Below are 19,197 nucleotides of genomic sequence, written 5' to 3'. Positions count from 1 at the left end.
CCCCTCCCCCGGAGTGGATGTGCTGCCGAGTACGTGACAACACGGCACCCAAGTGCCTTTGCAATGGTCGCCGGCGAAATCTCGAGAGTACCTCCCGTCAGGAGCGGATGAGATGCCGAGTGCGTGAAAACGCGGCAACCAAGTGTCTCTGCAGTGGTCACCGCGAAATGCCGGGGGATTCCAGGGTGAAAAGGGCCAAACAATACGGCGCCGAACTGCCACCCTCGTCGACAAAGGCATGTCCCTTACTCTGTGCAACTCTGCAGAACTGAGGCGCGAAAGCTCGCTAAGCAGTAGTCTCGAGCGACATCCACAAAATACATTCTAAGTCTCGCTCGTTTACACACTCTCTCCCCTTTTACCGTTTGACGGCTTTCACACACCGGTAGGGCACCAGTCCGCCTCGACGTCCAGGCGGCGGCAACCCGGGTGTACGTACTGCCTGCGCGACTCTTCGAGATAGTGGGGTCTGCCAGCCGCTGTGCGGCCGTCGGCCGGGGCAGTACGTCGGCGCCCCTCCGAGGGGACGCTCAGTGGCTAGGAGAGACGGGAACGGTGGGGTCGATTATACGCCGTTCGAGACTGCAGGGTCCACCATCGAGCAGAAAATCGCCGCCGGACGCACACAGCCGCTGCGGACTTCCGGCATCCGGTTCAAGGGGTCCGCGAATTGTGCGTCCCCGCCGACACACCAGTGAAGGCGCTTTTCGCATCCCCGCGAGGCATCTTCACCTGGATGCTGCATCGGACCCGACGAATCAGTGACAGTGAAAATCATATTTCGGTATCGCGGGAAACTTCTGCTCCGTGTGTGTCACTGCCTGCGCGACTCGTCCGTGTGGTGTAGACGTGTCGACACACCCGCGTTGATTGCTAGCCCGATGCACAGAGAAGTGCCATGAATGATGGGTGACCACCGAACAACCGTGAACATCGGTAAGAGGAGAGGGTGTCTGGTGCCAGATTGAAGGGACCAGAAAAACCGTCAGACCCGTAGAAGAGCTGCACCGCTTGCCGCCTCTCGTTGGCGGGGTACTCAACGCTTGGCTGCGATGAAGGCCGTCGTGTCACCCTGCAACACGAGGCCTTGACTTCATAAGGATACGCGAAAGAACTTTTGTCGAGGACGCGCCGACGAAGCGTAAGGGTATCACATGAGGAATGCGTGAGAGTGAGGATGCTCAAGGTTGCTCCAGCGCTGCGCAGCCTGTATCAAACTTCGGACCCCGAAGACGTGCCTTCTGACACTCCGACAACACGAATGGTCTGTTGTTCCACTTCCAAAAGGCAATTCGTTCTACCTGAGGTGTGCCTGCAGGCGCGAGAAGCCTGTCGCTTTCAACGTGCCGCATGCCGTGCCCGAGACCTCTAATTTAAGAGCAGTTTTTTTTTCACGCGCAGAGTGAGCATTTCGATTCCGCCCAGAATTTGACTGTATGGCTTCCGGACCTAGCATGCTGTAGTCTTCGGAGTCGTGCCCGTCACCCGCGCTGCACGACTCTGTGCTTCACGCAAACATCGGTGATACGGCAGACTGTGGAAGTGAGTAGAGTGCGCGCTGCTTCGAGAGATGCGATGCAAAACACCTCCGAGAGCGCCTCGATCACATACCCACGCCACGCTCAACTGGCAGTCTCCACTCTCAGCAGTACAGCCCGCTTGCGGGTACCATAGGACAGAAGAGTCGATGAGCGGAGATCTACAAATGGGACTCGGTGGGGTGCACATAGGCAAAATCCGGTCTCCTGAAAACTGACGCTGTCCAAAAAACAACGCCTTGTACCCAACGCTGCTTCACGTACGATGCCACTATCATGCAACGGAAACCCTTGCTACCTTCGCAGGCACCCGCACGCACACACACACCTGCGAACGCAACGCCAATATCCTCGGGCTTGAGCGCACCACCGTTCGGACAACACAGACACAGTGAGGAATTTCCATGTGTGAACAGAATGTAGGCTCTATGGGGCCCGGTACCACATGCGTGACCATGTCGCTGTACAACTGAGAGGTGAGACAAGGAGCTCCAGAGAATACAGCGTGAGCTCGCGCGAATGCACGGCCTGCCAGCAAGTTCCCCAAAACTCCTCTTAGCCCTCTCTGCCACTCGTTCAGTTCCTCGCCTTCCGCGTCTTCTTGCCGCGACTATTTCCCGCCTCCACGACCTTCAGCGCAGCGTGCCCCTCTGCTTTGATATGCTGGAATAATTTGTTTCTCGTCTCAAACGCTGCGCCACATATTTGACAGCTCCATTCCGTCTCTGCGTGCTTTCCGTCCTTCGCTTTTCCCTCCTTCTCGCGTCCTTTGCCTCTCGCTCCATCTGCAGCGGGCGCCGAGAGACTCGAGGGCGCAGACGATGAAAGCGAAGCGGTCTTCCCGCCTGTCTTCGTCTGAGAGGACGATGAGTGTGCCGCGGACGGTCCTGCAGCAGTAATGACGAACGCCTCATCTGTTTCAGAGTCTTTGGTTCGTGGATTCTCCGGTTCTTTGGCTTTACCTGCTCTTCGGCGTCCCTTTCTTCTTGTTTTCGAACTTTCGTTTTCTTTGCTATCTTCCGGCCGCAGCGTTGCGCGACGAGCAGGAGACTCCCCTTCTTCGAGCTCCCCTCCCTCGTTTAATCCCTTCCCTCGAACTCTGGGGCCGCGGTCAGCCTCCGGCTCCATCTCCCCGTCTCCAAAGCCGCCGCTTTCAACTGCGCCGAGCTCGCTTTCGTCCTCTGATTCATCCTCTGCGGAATCGCTGGATGACACGTGTGCTGTAAACCGCGTCACCCCCCGTTTGCTCTGCGCTAGCCGCAGAAGGAGACTCTCATTGTCATCCTCTTCCTCACTCGTTGCCTCGTCGCTATTCGGCGACGAAAGAGTCCGACCGCGCACCGCGGACGCGTCACTCTCGCTGGACGCCCCGTCGCAGGCCTTTGCCTCAGCAACGCCCTTGTGTCGTTCTACGTCTTCGCTTGCTTCTCCAGTCTCCTCGGGTTCGCTGTACTCCGGCGCCTCTTCAACTTCTTTCTGTTCACTCTTACTCCCGCCCCTCCTCCGTCTCCTGCCTTTCTTCTTGGCCTTTGCTCCGCTCACGTTGTCGCCGCAGGCTTTCTGCGGCGACCCTTCGTCTTCAGCGCCCTCCAAGTCGTCAGCTTCCTCCCTCGCCTGCATTCGAAGATGCTTCACTCGTTGCTGATGCTTCGCAGATCGCTCGTGTGCCTCGAACTGAGAAGCAGACTTGAACGTCTTGCGGCACACCTCGCAGGTGTGCACGACGACTGTCAATTTCCTTTCTTTCTCCTCACTTTTCGCTTTCCGCCGCCACCCACCCCCTTCACCGCGGGCCATCGCTCCGCGCACCTCGCGGCTCGCCGCGTGAGGCGTGGAGCTTGCACTCGCTCCTTCTCCCGCTTCTTCCCTCAGCTGCCGGCGCTCATACCATCGCAGAAACGCTTCGTCGTCCTCTGGCTCTTCCGTCTGCGAAACCTCTTCGCTCTCTGCCCTCCGCCCGCGTCGTCTCGGGCTGCAGTCCTCGACATCAACGCCCTCCTCTTCCTCATTGGAGTCCTGCTTGTCTGTGTCTTCTTCAGATTCATCTTCGCTGTCCCCCGCAAACGTGTAGCCCTGGCGCTTCAGCTCTCTGCGCTCCTCCTCGAGCGCGACCCACAGCGCCTCCTGCGCCATTCTGTGCTCTCGCCGCTGCTGCGCAAGAAGCACCTTCCGCTTCTCCTCTTCCTCCTCCTGCCGCTGGCGCGCCTTCATCTTCTCTTCGATCTGAGCACACGGCACGCGCGCGCCAGCAAGGGGCAGCGATTGGGGCTCCAGCCACTGAACAAATTCATATATTCTGCAAAATTTATAAATATTTTCTAAATCTAGTAGGAAGCAAGAACGATGTCCCTTGTATCTGGTTAGCTCACTGCCTACGAAGGATCAGACCCAAAGAGCTCACTAACCGTGCTCGAAAAAAAGAGATACGAATCGCGCATCATCAGGACCTGCTTGAAAAGCATGGCCGCATGCAAACACTACACAAAAGCTCTGTCCCGACACAAGCCTCCACACTAAAATATCTATAGACACACACGTATGTATGTATATATATATATATGTAAATGCGGCGGCGTCTGGCAAAGCGAGCCCGGCTGAACGGATGTCAGCGTTGAACCATAGATGAATCTCGACGTAGATACAAGTGTCAACACCCAGGCAGACAGACACACGGACGGAGAGGGGCCTGCACAGATAGAGGCGAGCGACGCAGTCCTGTCATTCTCTCCCTAGACGTGTTTTGAGACGCGTCGCATGCGTCGGCGTTGCTGACTGCCTTCCGCCAGCCAATGCGCTGGTGCTCCACGGGCACAACTCTGTACGGAAAACTGCAGCGGAGCGAGTCTCTTGTCGAAGATTACGTGCTCACTCCTACACGTTTCTACACGTATGCGTCTGCACGCGGCCGCAGGATGCACGTGAACCGAGTGCGAGCATCGCGCGATTGTAGTCCCCCCGCTGGGGCTGGGACTCCTACCAGTTCCTTTGAGCGCTTGAGGACACGCGGATCGCGCTTTTTCACGGCCTCTGCAAGTTTGCGCACAATTTCGTTGAACTGCTTCTTCTTCCCCCTCCGCAGCTTCTCATTTTCCTTCTGCAGGAAGCGGCGCTGCAGCCGAGAATCCGCCGCGGAGATCTTCCACTCGTCGGCGAAGGCGAACGACTTGGAGGACGAGAAGCCTGTCCAGAACGCGTAGAATGCGGAAACCTCCGCCCAAGGCGCAGACGCGTCCCCAAACGCAGGCGCCGCCGCAGCCTGAGCACACAGACAAGACACACGCGGAAATGCCAGCCTCGCTCTCGCCGTCGCCCTCACACCTCCACGCGACGCACAGCTATAGAGACACCGCTGAATCGATCACCCCACCGAGCCGCGGAGTCGCATGCGCTGTGGCGACCCTCGACAGCCCAGGCGAGCTGACGGCGGGCGCGCTGAACGCATGCAACGCATCACGTCCGGCCGGCAAATGTGCGGCAGCGCTAACCCTACACCCTAAACCCGAGCCGTCTCGCTCCCTTCCACCTCTTCTCCCCCCGCCTCCCCACCCCCTCTCCCACATCGCCCTCTCGCCTTCTTTCCCCACCCTGTGGCAGCCCGCCCCGCGAGGTCTTTGCCGCCTCTCGGTGAAGAGGCGAGCAGGCGAGGCGGTGGGCTGCGACTCGGGGGCCGGACGTACCCGCTCGAGGGTCGCTTTGTCAACCCCGTTCGCGCGGAGCTCGTCTGTCTCTTCTTTAGCCAGTGTGGCGAATACGTCTCCGTAGACCTGCCAGAAGTTGTCTTCGTCCTCCGCACTGAAGCTCGAGAAGCACGACGCGGAAAAAAACGCCCACAGGTCGACGGAGGTCCCCCGGCTCGTCAACCCCTCGTCGCCGCCTTTGCAGCCGCCGCCGCCGCCGCCCAAAATCTGCTCCCGATGCGCGTCGTACCACGCGCGCTCCTGCACAGTGCACATCGCAGAGATCAACCGCACTCAGAAGTAGCTGCGTTCCGCCCGTTGGTACCCGCAGAGAGAGCCTGCCTACGAACTAAGAAACGCCTCGGTCTATGCGGCAGAGATGCAGGCGAGTAATTGCACGCCAGCGCGGACACAGGCTGCCTCACGCTGAACCAAGAGGCGAGCCTGGCTAGCTCGCAAAGTGAGAAGCCTGATAAGCCTGAGCCCGACATCTCTCATTGCTGCGGCCAGCCCACGAGACACTCCTACACACAAAGCCCTACATATATATGTATATGTATATAGCTATATATAGATATAAATATATGTAGGCAAGCGGGGGCGTTCCCGCAAACTGAGAAGACCGACGAGTCTGAGCCCAAGATGCACCCTTGCTGGGAACAGCCCACGAGACACCCCTGCATACACAGACCCGTACATATATATGGATGGAGCTGTATATTTACATATGTAGTCAAGAGGGAGCATGCGTCCGTAGCTCTCCGCTAGTCAGTTTTGTTCTACGGTGTAGGTTCAGAGGCGGCAAGTCCTTTCTGTCAACGGGATTAGCTGCGGACTCTGAAGCCCGGGTTCTCACCTGAGGGTCGCTGAGGCACTCGTACGCCTCCTGCAGCTGCTGAAACTCGCGCGTGGCCTCCTCCACACGATCTGCATTTTTGTCTGGATGCAGAAGGAGCGCTTGTCTGCGAAACGCCTTTCGAATCTCGTCGAGGGAGCTGGTGCGCTCGACCTTGAGCAGCTCATAGTAGCAAACGGTTTGACGAGCCGCAGCGTTCCCGCCCGCCATCGCGGCGTGCAAAACAGTCGCGAACGCGTAAAAAACAGAACAAAAGAGGCCGCAGGCCTCAGGCGCTCCACCGCGTGGGCAGCCTTGAGAAAGCAGTACACGCTCAGCTGCCACCAAAAAGAGCGAAGAAGGGAAGCGGAAGATGAGGAGGAAGCCGCGCCGACGATGGAGACTCCGACGACAGAGACGACGGGGCGAGAAAGGGGACAGCCAAGGCGTTGCTGGAAGACGAAGCCGAGAGACTTTTCGGCGTCCTTTTGGGCGCAAGACACGCCGGAAAAACGAAGAGAAAACAGACAATGGGACACCGCAGCCTCTTCACCGGCCGCGAGGTAGATGCAGAATCGCGGAGGATGAGGAGGAAGACCAGGAGACGGAGAAAACAGAGGCTGAGGGAGATCAGCGGCGAGAGCCGAGGCTCTCGAAAAAAATGAGATCGGATGCGGCGAGAGAGGACAGGCTGCCTGCCAGGCTCCTCGCTTTGAACGATGCAGAGGCCGTGAGGGACCCCAACGAAGCAGCAGGAAAAAAGAACGAAGCATACGGAAAGAATAAAGGAGAGAAGAATGCGAGACAGCAGAGACAAGACTAGGGCGTGCGTGAAAAATATGCGGGAAACACGGTCTCAGTCGATGCGCGTGCGCAGAGCAGAGCTGCCCAGCTGTCCTTTCTGAGGCTTTGTGAATTCCTCCATTGACCCCGGCTCCCTTGTGCACGTCTCCGCGAACCCGCATTCCATACTTCTTTCTGGCCGTAATGTACACCCGCGATTTTCTCGCCAGCGACTTCTAACAGAAAAACCTCGGGGCTGCATGCGCGGTCGTCACTGCATGCGTGGCAGCGAGCCCACGAGACAAGTCTCTGCTGCGCCGTTACGCGACGGGCACCGAGCCAGAGGCGTCGACGAAAGGAAGTGAACTTGGGGCGATGGAGTGACTCAGGAAAAACTCACTACGGACCAGAGAAGCTCGCGCAAGATCCATTCTCTACTTGCGAACGGGCGCAACTGTCGACGGTGGCTCGTCTCCTCCGTGACGCTCAGCGAGGCCTCGACCACGCCGTCGGAGCCCTCGCGCGACAAGATTCACTCGAGCAGTCGCGGTGAATCACTTCGACGCCGGCGCGGGCTCTGCACTTCCTCCCTGCGGGTGAGAACTTCGACATGTCCTCGGGTCTCCATCCAACTTTCTCCGTCAGGTCGGCGCTGAGTGCGCAGGGCAGGATGCCTCGTCACCGGCGATGATACTTGAGTCGGCTCCCCGGCTCCTCGACTTCGAACCTGAATGTGCATCCGCGAGCTGCTCGGGAACTCGCCACCGCTCTCACCTCCACAGGTCTTGCCTGTGCCTCTGAGTATTTTTCTGCTTTACTTTCTCGGATCTTGGCGCGTAGGCGTTGCGAGCCTCAGACCCCTTCTCGACAGAGACACAGGCGACGACGGCCTGAGCGCAGCAGATCGAGCGGCTTGCGAATATTGCAGTTCAGTGAAGTCAAAACAAATCGGAAGAACGTGCCCCTCGCTGTGCCTGCATCTCTGGGTTTTCCGCCGTAGACCTCGATCCTCCTCAAGACCAAGAAACAACGGCGGAGGGCACACGTGGGCAACTGAGCCGCACACAAAAGAAGAGGAGGGGCGCACAGAGCGACTGAAGCAGGAGGGGATTCACGACCGAACACAGTAGCTCGTGCGACAGACTTTCAGATGTATGTGCATCTTGAGGCCGCCCAGAGGTGCGGTCGTACAATGCTTTGGGCGAGACACCGACATACAGTGTGGTGCTACACTCAAACTCAGGAGCGAGTATGCATATCTAGCTATTTTTTTTATGTGTATGAAAAGGAGGTAATCTGGTATCCTTTTTGGCAAAACGTTGACACCCAGGATACGGATAGGAATGAAGATTACCAGAACGCTACCTAAGAAGATTAGAAACCCGAAGCTCGAATATGTAGACGCACCGATATTTAATCTGCGTATGTCTCCACGCTGCGGTGGCGATACCGTGGAAGACTCGCTGCTCGCCTTCCGAGTCTTCTTCCTGTGAGTTCAGGCCACACAACCCTGAGAGTAGGTTTCGGGGAGTCCTGTTGCGGCAGGCGCCCCTAGTCTCAAGCGAAACCAAGACTCCCCTGCGTAGGCAGTAGAAAACGCAGACGCCCTCGCTGGATACACCACGCATTTCCGAGGCGGCTGAAACGTGTAGAGATAAAACACAGGAGTGCGTACATGGCTACGCTACTGTCCCGTATGGACAGAATTTACCTGCGAAGTCCACTGTGAGGTAAATGACCTCTTTCTTTCGTTGCAAACGCCGCAAGGCAGGCGTGCGCAGAGGGTCGATTTTTTCTAAGAGGGCGCGCTTCCCCCTCTCTTCTCACTCAGAAGGCCCGCCGCTCTTTTTGCCAAATTCTCTCTTTTTCTCCGTCTATGTTGCTCACTTCCACTGACGAAGAATCGGGTTGTTGTCTTTTTTGAACCGCGAGTCGCGCTGCCCAAAGAATCTGCCGGGGAAACGACGTCAAGACCCGCTTTCTACCGCGCGCTAGCTGCCTTGCGTGGTGTCTCCTCTCTCGCGGAGCTGTTTGCTTTTCTCTCTGATTCCGCTCTTACCGATTTTACGCGCAAGAACTCGGCAGCTCCGGCGATTTATCTCCCGGAGTCTTCTTCCTCCGCGAAGAAACGCGGGGAGACTCCTGCGATAAAACAAAGACCGACAAGCGGCCGAAGAGACGTCCCGCCCGCGCGCAAGTCTTGAAAAACCTAAGTGAGCTGCGGAGACTTGGCTCATTTTCTTCACCAATACTCAGGCGGAAATCCACATGTTTCACATTTTCCCCCCATTCTCCGTTACTCGTGCCTGGTGGCGCCCCGTCTCCGTGTTCATCTGTGCCGCCATCGCAGTTTCGTGCAGAGGAGTCCCGTGTGTCGGCTACCTCGCGACAGCCTCCCGAAAGTCGCGCGGCGCGACTTTTTCTTAGCCGAAAGCGTTCCCTTTTCGTCAGTCTCCTCCGGTGTTTTGGCCTCCAACCTCTTCGCGGGTTACCTGCAGCGGCTCGCCTTCTTCTCACGGAAACTCCGTCGTGACTTCCCGCCTCGCAGGCCCCACAGCGCAGCATGTGACTGCTCCGCCTCTCTTCGCACGAGCGAGACGGTTGTGTTCATTGCGTGCTCGAGGGGCTGTTTTCCACCCCGTTTTACTCGCAGTCGGCTCCGCATCTCCGTGGCGTCTCTGGAGTCGGGCACTCCACGCCTCGCTGCGGCCGCGGCAGCTTCGGGAATGGCGAGGCGCGGGGACGCGAGCGGCGCAGAGGATCCGGCGGACGCGCAGGGGGCAGCTGAGGGCGAAATAGGGCGGCGCGCCCATGCTGAAGACGAGGCAGTCGCTGCGCAAGAAGCGACGGCGGCGGAACCGCAAGCAGCTGGAGAACGCGAGAGGAGGCGGAGCGGGCGGGACGCGGGAGCAAGGGACAGGTGCAGGCGCGGAGGCGGAGCGGAGGCGGGCGGGGGCGCAGACTACGAGCCGCGAGAAGGAGACGGACGAACAGGGACGACGACGGCGCGAGTGGCTGCCGACGCCGCAGGCCTCTCGCGCCGGCGTGAAGCATCGGGGGCTACCGAGCGGGGGGACGCAGACGGCCTCTCGTCAACAGGGCGGAGTGCTGCGGCGCGACATGAAAACGAGAGCGGAAGCCTGCACGCGCCTCAGGGTCACGAAGGCGTCACGCCTGGGGCGCCAAGCGGCCCCGCGGCAGACCCTCAAGGCAGCCAGCGCCCGCGAGACCGACAGAACGCAAGCCTCGGTAGCCGCACTGTCTCCGCGGTCTCCCCCTGCGCCGCCTCTTCGTGGGCTGTCTTCCTGCAGCCTCCGTCTGGCCTCCCAGTTTCGGGCTCCACGCCGACCTGCGTGCCTCCGCCTCCGCCGACCGCGCCGCGTCGCGCGTCTGGCGTTCCCTCGCGGTCGCTGTCGTCCTCTGCGTCTCCGCTCTCTGCCTCTTCTGCGGCTTCAGATGAGTCGGTTTCCCCCCTCTCCTTGGCGGGTGCGCTGGCGGCGTCTCCGCTTGCCTTCGCCGCGACGGCCTGTACGCCCTCTCTCAGCACGTGGTATGTGCAGCAAATCAGCGAGCTGGAGCAGCGACTCAAGCAGCAGGACGAGGCGCACCGACGAGAGCTCATGCAACTCACGAGAAGGTACGCGACTCGCCCTCCCCTTGCCCCTGCCCTGCGGTAGCGGGGTCGCTTCTCTTTCTTGCGCAAACCCTTTCTGCTAGCCGCAACCTCGCGTCGCCTCCGAACTGAATCGCTGCCCTCCCTCCTTCGCCTCTCGAGTCCGCTGCAGGCGGCCACTTCAGAACGTGTAGCGCGCTTCGCTGCGAGTCCGCGGCTGCTTGTTCATGCCTTGCGTCTCCCCTCCCCCCGCGCGTTCCGATCGCCCGGCCGTCGCTCCTCTAGGCTGGGTCACGGGGTCATCATTCGCCGGTGGGTCTGCATATGCCTCACTTATTTCGGGCGTTTGCGCGTCCGCTTGCCTCGTCTTCCCCCCCGATGCTGGGCGTGTCTCCACCGCGGCTGTACTCTCGCGATGGTGTGCTCGATGAACTTATGTGCGGTCCTCCTGCTGCCTCGTCGCTGCCTTCAGCTACCATATCCAGTTGGCGCTAGCGGCGCGCGGCGCAGCCGGAACGAAGGCGCTCCAGTCCTCCTACTCACGGGCGCCCCCTGCGCAGGCCGGGACTTCGCGTGCGTGTGCGTGTGCGTGCCCTTCACCCGTCCAGCCCCCTCGCCTTCCGGCGGGCTCCCGGCTGCGCCTCGCTGCCTCCCAGCCTTCCGCTTCGCCGGTACCGTCCTCTACTCGGCAGTCTCCGCCTCCCTGCGACCTGTCTGCAACGGCCTCTGCCTCCGCGTCGTCGTGGCTCGCTGCTCCCTCGCCTCCCTTCGCATCTGCGGGCTCCACAGCTCTCGAGTGGACCGCGGAAGCCTCGCCCCTGGATCTGCACGCCGGGTGCAGATCATCTCGCTGCACTCCCTACCCCAACTCGGCTTTCCCCGCGTCGGCTTGTATTCGAGGACGCCCGCCCTTGCGGGGCGTGGGCGGGGGCGAGGGATGTCCAGCCGCTGAGGCAGTTGCAGGTCTAGGCGGAGACGGCGATGGGGAAGCCGGCGCCGCAGGGCGCTCCTGTCTGCTTCTGGACGCCCTGCTGCGATGCGCAGAAAGTCCTTCGCTCGAGTGTGGAGACGTGGAATCGATGCCCCCGACTGGCGGAGTGTCTCGTCGACGGCGTTCCTCGTCGTTTCCCGCTGTGCCTCAGCTCGTGTTGCCTCGCGGGATGCTGGTGCCGCTCGCGCGGGCGGCGCTCCGAGCCGCGCACAGGCGCAGAGGCAATCCTGCGGTCGGCGGTCGGCGCGGGGAGACAGAGAGAGGAGCGGGCGCACGCGAACCAGCAGAAGCAAAAGCGGCCGAGGCAGGCGAACGCCGCGTCTCCAGTCAAGCCGACGAGGCATCGACGACTCAGAGGGAGGATCAGGTGCGAGACAGCGGCCGCAGGGAGGCTGAGACGACAAGAAGACCGAGTGCAGAGACGAGGGAGCGAACGACACCGACGAAGGAAAGTCAAGCTGGAGCGACCAAAGGGGCGCTCGAGAGCGGGGGTGTGCGTCTTGTTTGCGGTTCGCCGCCGCGTGGCAGCTGGCACGACAGTTCGGCGCAGTCTGCGCAGGAAATGGATCGCGAGGCGGTGAGCGGGGGCGAGGGCCTAGGAGACCTTTCGGCTCGTCCGTGCTGCACACGTTCCTCCACCGACGCAAGCCTCTCTCGCACGTCGACGCTCCGCTTCTCTTCGTCGTCGCTGTCCTCTTCCGTGGCTTCTCCGCTCTCGCCGGGGCGGCTGTCTCTCTCACCCACGTCTCTGCCCTCGCTCCTCGCTTCGGCCGCCGACCCTCGAGCCGCCCTCGCGCCTGCGGGGGGCCCTGCGCCGCCGCCACGCGCCGCCCACGGCGTGCCGCCTGGCGACGGAGACGGGGCGAAGACGGGCGCCGCGGAGGGTCACCGGGGGGGAAAAGAGGGGGCTTCCGAGGAAGACGAGGACAGGATGCAGACAGAAAAGGCATGCAGAGAGCAAGGCGAACGTCCAGGGGGAGAGACGGTTTTTTCGGTTACGGCGGTGAAGGAGGATGACGCAGAAAAGAGAGGCGAAGACGCCGACGGAGATTCGCGGGAAGGCGACCAACGGAAGAGGGACGCGCGAGCCGGAGAGGGCGAGCTCCAGCTCTCTGGAGGCCGCCGCCAGAGCTCCCTAACGGTTCCGCACGCCGGTGAAGAGGCGGGCACGAAGTTCGCTGGAGACAACGAGAAACGGAACAAGAACGGTCTCCTAGAGCTTGCTCTCACGCTCCAAACTGGAGCTGTCAGCGCGCGCTGTCGCCGGTGCAGCCAAGAGGTCGAGGTGCGTCTCCTCCCGTCGGCTCTCGAGCGAGCCGCGCGCGCCGCTCACAGCCACGGTGTAAATGTGGGCACACAAGTATTCGCGCGCCGAATTTAAATACATATATATGTATACCCGCATATTCATATATGTATATATATATATATATATATATATATATACATATGTATGTTCGTTTGTGTGTCTTGGCCTCGCCTCGCAGACCCACCAGCAGTTGCGTAGGCTTGCATGTGTGCATCAGCAGAGAACCGAGTTGGAAGGCCTCACATGCGGTTGTGCATCTACGCGTATATAAATTCTTACGTATATATGTAAGAATACGCATTCTTCCTACGAACGAATATATGTATATTTATATTTGTAGATCAACGTATAGCCGTACATATACGTACTGCGTGCAGGGATGACGTGCGCATGCCGGCAGATGTCAGGTTTGTGGGGATCATCACCTTCCTGAGCCTCTGTCGTGTTGCGTGCGATTCTGGCTGCTTCTCTGTTCTCAGCTTTCTGCGTTTCCCGCGCACGCCCGCGTCTGCTCGGCGCGCCCCGAACTGAGCCTCAGCTCTTTCGGAGACTCCCGCCGTCCTGCGCGAGCCGTGTCTCCTGGTCGCTCCGCCTCAAACCCGAACAGTCGTCTGTCGCCTCTGCTCGCGAGCCGCAGGTCGCCGCTGCTCCGTGGGGAGCCCTCCGCCGCGTCGCGCTCGTCTTCGGTGCGCTCCTTTTTCTCGTGCGTCTCCACGGAGGAGGTTCCGGCGGGGGGGGTTCGCCTGGCGGCGGAGGGCGCAGTTAGCCCCGCTCCCCGGCTGCCGTCTTCGCCTCCGCTTGTCCCCTCGCGGTCCGCGCGCACTTCATCCAGCGCCTCGCCGGCCTTTGGCTCTTCCGTCGCGTCTGCACTCCCTCCCTCCGCAGACGCCCCGCCAGCGACGCACGTGTGCGCGCTATCGCGGCCTTCCTGCGGGTTGCCGCCGTCCCTCCCGCCGTTTTTCCCGCCGCTTCTCGCCGGGGGGGTGAGCGTGGGCGGCGGCGCGCAGAGCCCCGCGAGCGCCGCAGGACGCGCGGAGACTGACGACGCCGCGACCGCAGGCAGCAGCGAGGGTGCCGAGCGCGAAGAGACGACAGCCGCGCCGAGCCGGCCGGCGGACGGCGGCGGACAGCGGGGCGGAAGCGAGATCGAGCGACGGAGAAGGGAGCGGCGGACCGAGAAGAGCGACAAGGGCGAGAAGGCGCGGCGCTTCTTCCAGCTCCCCATGTCAGCCTTCCCCATCACCGGCGTCGCGCAGGCTGTGAGGTCGAGTCCAGAGAGAGAAGAGAAAAAGAAGCCATGAGCCGCCGACGCGCGGTCGCGGCGCGAGAGCCAGAAGCGACGCCAGGTCAGCGACGAAATCGCTGCACGGGTGAGGTTTTTCGCGCCTTAGGGCAAGCCGAGAAGTGACTGGGAGGGCGCGGGAGGCGAGGGGAGCATCGAGGCGCGCAGGAGAAACTGGACGCTCAAAGTCGACGTCTCTCCCCAGCTGCCGTGGTACACGCGGTCGCGCCAGCCCTGGAGGAGATGCAGGACGCGAGGCCGCGCGTGGCGAGTCGATCTGCACCCGGGGGGGATAGTTGCCAGGTTGTCACTTCGCAGCCCGAACGTCCAGCGCGTGAGCGGGCAAAAGGCCCCTCTGAGGCGCATGTTTTAAGCGAAGCTTAAACCTAGACTAGAGAGAGGCAGAGACTTCGCTGCTGAGCAGATGAGCGAGCGCCAGCATCGGTCGCGGTCCACCTTAGGTGTCGAAAGGGAGCACGCTTTTCGACACCTAACGACGACGCACACAGGCACGCAGCGTCCGACTCTGTCCGGAAAAAGTGCACGCGAGGGGCGAGGGCTCGAGTTACTTCGGAAAAATCATTCTAAGAGGTGCTGTCGCTCCGCCGTCGTGCGTTTCCGGTTTTCTCTCCCGAGCCACTTTGCAGACGAACGCGGAGACAGCACACGGCACACACGGCATGGGGCATCAAACCGGCAGCTGATACTGTGTAAATATCGAATCGGAGGTGCATGGGAGCACACGTGTGGCACGGAACGATGCATCAGATCGGGGGGTACGCGCATATATATATATATATATGGCTGAATGTCGCCCTCCTCACTTCTTGGAAATCGGCTCGTTTATGCGGCTGTCTGGAGGGCCCGTATGCAGGAGCGTTGCGATTAAGTGGAGTGTTTGTCTCTCTTTGTCCCTATATGCGACCTGCTCACTGTGCGCACTGCGGACTGCAGGTATGCGCGTGCGTGGGTATGACGCCTTCAAGCGCGTTGCTTTTTTCATGGGAGACCCGCGAACGCAGGGGCATGGATCACATCTCTAAGCGCATGCGAAAACGTCGTGCGAAAACGATTCGTTCATTGTCTGAGCGGGGACGTTTCTGTGCGCATCAACCGCGGGCACGCAGAGAGCTTTGTGTTCAGCATCAGGCCTTTTTCAAACTACCTTTCTGAAATTTCTAAAGAATACGGTAAAAAAAATGCAGTTAGGAATCGAAGGTTATTGAAGCAGTGTTCCATTTGTAGCAGTAAATAGCTTCCCACTTGAACGATCTAATAATATTCAATTTCAAATCTCAGTAAAGCTTCATAGAGTCTTTCAGTTTCTGAAATTGCCTTGTTCTCGACATCCGCGGGCGCTGTCGGCGCAGGCGGCGGCCTCAGGCAGACGGGGCGCCGCCGCTGGATGCACCAGATTTGCTCGCGAGCGGCAAATAGAAGTCAAAGCACACCACACTCGCCTCTCTGCTCTCGTCGGCGGAGCCTGGCGCCTTTGACAATACTGCATGTACGGCTTAGAGTAACTTTACATCCCACAGAGCGGTCTTCAGTTCACGCATCCCCCGTTCAGGATTTAGGGTCACCTCCGCTGCGAGGAAGACAAAACAGAGAAAGCCAGAGACAGGGGCAAAGCAAAACGACAGTGTGTTTCTGGAGAAGCCAAGACTCTGTTAGCTCACATGTGCATCTTTATATCCCTCCTGTTGTGGAATCTCGAAGCTCGCCATCACCCCGTCTTCACTTTCCTCTCTCCAGTGCTCAAAATGTTGTTCCGCCCACATTCCTCCGGCCTGTCATCCACCTCCCATCTGCATCTTGATTCACTTTCCGAGACGTCAGCTCCGCCTCAGTCGACGGGCTCTGCGGCTGGGCTTCGCCTTGCATCGCCCACTCGTGCTCCTCTGTTCGACTCGCTTCTCAGCTTTCGCCTTCGTCCCCCGAGACCTCCTGTCTGTGGCGCTCGCCCAACTCGTCCCTTGCCTCCCAGTCCTCCTCGCTCCACAATTCTGTCCTCACTCATCTTACAGCAAGGGAAACTCCTCAGACGCAGTGTGATCAGCAGCATCGTGTTTCGCGCGATAATCTCGGCGACAGGAGTTGAGTTCAGGGTTCAAAGTTCCGCTGCTGCTTCGTTTCTGGGCTGCGGGCATCGCCATCCGAGCACTGTCCCTCTTCGTCCTCGTCGTCGCTCACTCTCTGCCGAGAGCAGACGCCCGCAGGGTTGCCGCAGCCGTCTCCCTGCGGTGGCGCGCGCAGCTCGTTGGCACTCGCAGCGCCGAGCAGACCTTCGCGGCGCAACGCAGCCTCCTCCTGTCGCTTCTTGGCGTCTCGCAGAATCTGCTTCTTCCGCTCCTTTTGCGCGCGGTTCTGCTCGTCCCAAATGAATTTTTTGTCCTCTGGAGAGATTCTGAATCGCCACACACGACGGAAAACTCGAAGGAAGAGAAGTGAGCTTCGCTCTCACACGCACGCCCCCAGACTCGCGCACACAACTATGTGTGGATATGTAAACGCTCACAGACACGCGTATGCAGGTGTCAGCGGGGAGAGGCTGAAATGCAGTATACGCCGCTGCGAAAACCCGCGTTCAGGACAAAACGGCGTCTCGCATGCGTGCGAAGAACTGCGGACTGAACCACAGTTCTTCGCGAGACGCAGGCGGGAGGGGCGCGCGTGGCTCGGAGCCAGGGTATCGAGTTCGGCGCGCGTGATGCCTGAAGATTGCATTCGAATCCTCTGCACTTCCATGGTCGCTGGATGCCGCGCGGCTCGCCCGGTGATCTCGTTCCAGGCTCACCGGTTTTGCAGGAGCTTGAGAAACACGCCGCCGGGGCTCTTGCGGCGCCCGCAGGGAAGCAGCTGCCCCCCCGCTTCTTCGATGTCCTGAGAAAACAGGAATGCCGAAACGTAGGAGACTGAAATCCCGAGGGAGAGAAGCTTCAAAGACAGAGACCGCGCACTGGCGGCCTGAAGGGCGCGAATACATAGCACGAAAGATTCATTCCCCGTCCGCCTTCCCACACGTGAAAACCCTGGAGCGGCGCCGCGCCGAGGCTCCGGTGTGCGACGATACACTCTAAAGCCTACATCGCGAAACGATTCAAACAGGTTCAGCCAGCAAGCAGCCTCTGCGCTTGCAGCTCGCGGCGGGTTTCCACCCCTTCTGTCGGTTCGCCTCCTCGCTTCGAGGTTGCGGCGCTCGGGGCGGAGGACGCACCAGCGTTTCCTGCAGAACGGCTGTGCACTCTTCGACACCTCTTCGATGGACGGCGCGTTCGAAGAGAGCGATGTTTTTTTCCTTCAGTTGGGTGAGGATCGCAACCAGTGCTTCGATTTCCTCGGGGTCCACCAAGATCTTGATGGCGTCAAAAATTTGCTGGCGGGTCTCCTCGTCTCTCTCCTGCGCCTCGTCTTCTGCGCGCGCCTCGCTTCGCCTCTTCTCGCTCTCGCGGCCGCTCCCCCGCTCCGCGGGACGCCGCGCCCTCTTTCTGCCTCCGGCTCGCTCTGCGCCAGACACTCCGTCGCTCTCCGCCTCCGCCTCGCGCGCGCGCAGCCTCACGCAGCCGCGCCTCCGCTGGCTGCTTGGCGTCGGCGCCCCCGCACCCGCGCGTCCCCCGCCTCCTCGCTCTGTATCCCCACATCCATCCGCGCAGGCCGCCTCACAGCGGCGCCCTCCGCCTGAGCCGCCTAGGGCGCGCGTCCGACCTCCCCTTTCTGCGGCAGCTGCACCGAAGACGAAGCACGCAGAAGACGGGAGAGAGACACCGCCGCCGCCTGAAGGATCCCGCTCTCGCAGGACGACGCGCGGCTCGCCTGCGGGCTTCTCGGGCGCTGCGGAGTCGGCGGGAGAGGGCGCGTGAGTCGGCGAAGAAAGCGACGGGCGAATGAGTCCGGCTTCACCCCTCAATCCGTTCGGCGCCTGTGGAGTCGCTGGGGAGTCGACCCTGGGGCCGTCTCGGGGCGGCGCGGGTCGCAGCACGACTATCTTCTCAACCTCTTTTTGCGCGTCCTTCTCTGCGCCGCACCAAGTGCGAGAAGTCGCCGAGTGCGCAGCTTCAGAGAGAGCCTGCGAGCTTGAGGAAGGGGAGGGGGGGCGGGAGGCCGCGCGCAGGGGCTTTGGGCTCGGGCTCGAGAGCGGCCTCGCGCCCCCGCCCTCGAGCCCCTGCAGCTCCTCCAGCTGACTCCACCACGCAGAGATATGACCTGAGACAGAAGAAGCTGAGAAAGCAGAAGAAGAGGCGAAGGACGCACCGCTGGGCGCTGACGTCGGGGCAGACGCCGACGCGAAGGCGCGCGAAGGCATGGGTTGGGCGCAGAGGCGACAGAGGCCCCGAGACAGAGAGAGAGGGAGAGGAATAGGCGCGAGAGAAAAAGAGCAGAGAAAAAGAAGGAAGAGGACGGCGGAGGAAGTGAAGTTAGAGGACAGGAAACAAACCAGCGAACCGAGATTAAGTAGTGGGTACAGAGGCGAACCCGCGGCAGAGCGTCGCAGGCCGCGATCGAAGGGGAAAAGGGAAGAGAAAAAAAACGGCACAGGACAAAGCAACGAGTGAGGAGGGGACGGAAGTGGAAAAGAAGAGAAGAGAGGCCGGAGAACGCCGGCACGGACGACAGAAGGCGAGAAGAGACCAGAGCAGACGCCAGACTACACAGAGGAGGTCGACGAGGAGAATGACCGAAAACAGTTGTTGGGTAGGAGAAAGGCACCGCACTTAGCGGAGGTGGAGGAATTTAGAGCGCAAAGTCACGGGGCTCTAAAACAACACCATACGTGAGAAAGACAGGAAAAGCAAGACAATTCAGCGAGAGACAGTCATGGTCGTGTACGTAGAAAAAGCGGAGCTCTTACCTGGAGACACGAGAATGGAAAAGGCCCCCCTTCCGGGGACTGCATGTGTCTACAGAAAAAAGAATCCCTTTCTTCGCGTCTGTCTTGTCTTGCGAAGAAAAAAAAGTCAAGGAAGAGGGAGAGAAGGCGCAAGAATAGGCAGCCTTTCTGTGTTGCAGCTGGTGCCTCACGCCGGGCGTGTGTGCCTCATCGAAAAGCTGCGCCTGAGCATCTGCATAGGACTTTCGAGGGAATCTGTTTACACCTTTTCAAGTCTATCATGACGCTTACTTCCCCATTCGATCGATTTAAAGCTTGGAAAGCTGTAAATCATGTGGATG

At 60.3% G+C, this 19,197-nt stretch overlaps 3 protein-coding genes across 3 annotated transcripts; 1 reads left to right on the top strand and 2 right to left on the bottom strand.

Moving 5' to 3' along the window:
- Positions 1-2,114: 2,114 nt before the first annotated feature.
- Positions 2,115-6,281, bottom strand: BESB_015840 (DnaJ domain-containing protein; the record flags this gene model as incomplete). The annotated part of the gene is made up of 4 exons (XM_029360299.1): positions 2,115-3,761; positions 4,516-4,794; positions 5,216-5,476; positions 6,072-6,281. The coding sequence occupies 4 exons, from the start codon at positions 6,279-6,281 to the stop codon at positions 2,115-2,117; spliced, it is 2,397 nt and encodes a 798-aa protein (XP_029216275.1).
- A 3,278-nt stretch (positions 6,282-9,559) lies between these two features.
- On the top strand, positions 9,560-14,047 carry BESB_015830 (uncharacterized protein; the record flags this gene model as incomplete). The annotated part of the gene is made up of 3 exons (XM_029360298.1): positions 9,560-10,470; positions 10,919-12,779; positions 13,226-14,047. 3 exons carry the CDS (start codon positions 9,560-9,562, stop codon positions 14,045-14,047), a joined length of 3,594 nt encoding a protein of 1,197 aa, XP_029216274.1.
- Positions 14,048-16,131: 2,084 nt separating this feature from the next.
- Positions 16,132-18,331, bottom strand: BESB_015820 (uncharacterized protein; the record flags this gene model as incomplete). Its single annotated transcript, XM_029360297.1, has 3 exons — positions 16,132-16,435; positions 16,826-16,911; positions 17,246-18,331. 3 exons carry the CDS (start codon positions 18,329-18,331, stop codon positions 16,132-16,134), a joined length of 1,476 nt encoding a protein of 491 aa, XP_029216273.1.
- Positions 18,332-19,197: the final 866 nt, after the last annotated feature.

Source organism: Besnoitia besnoiti, chromosome X (genome assembly GCF_002563875.1).
Source record: "Besnoitia besnoiti strain Bb-Ger1 chromosome X, whole genome shotgun sequence".
Classification (NCBI taxonomy): Eukaryota; Apicomplexa; class Conoidasida; order Eucoccidiorida; family Sarcocystidae; genus Besnoitia; species Besnoitia besnoiti.
Note: the sequence above shows the minus strand (reverse complement) of the source record. Positions and strands in the feature narration are given on the sequence as shown.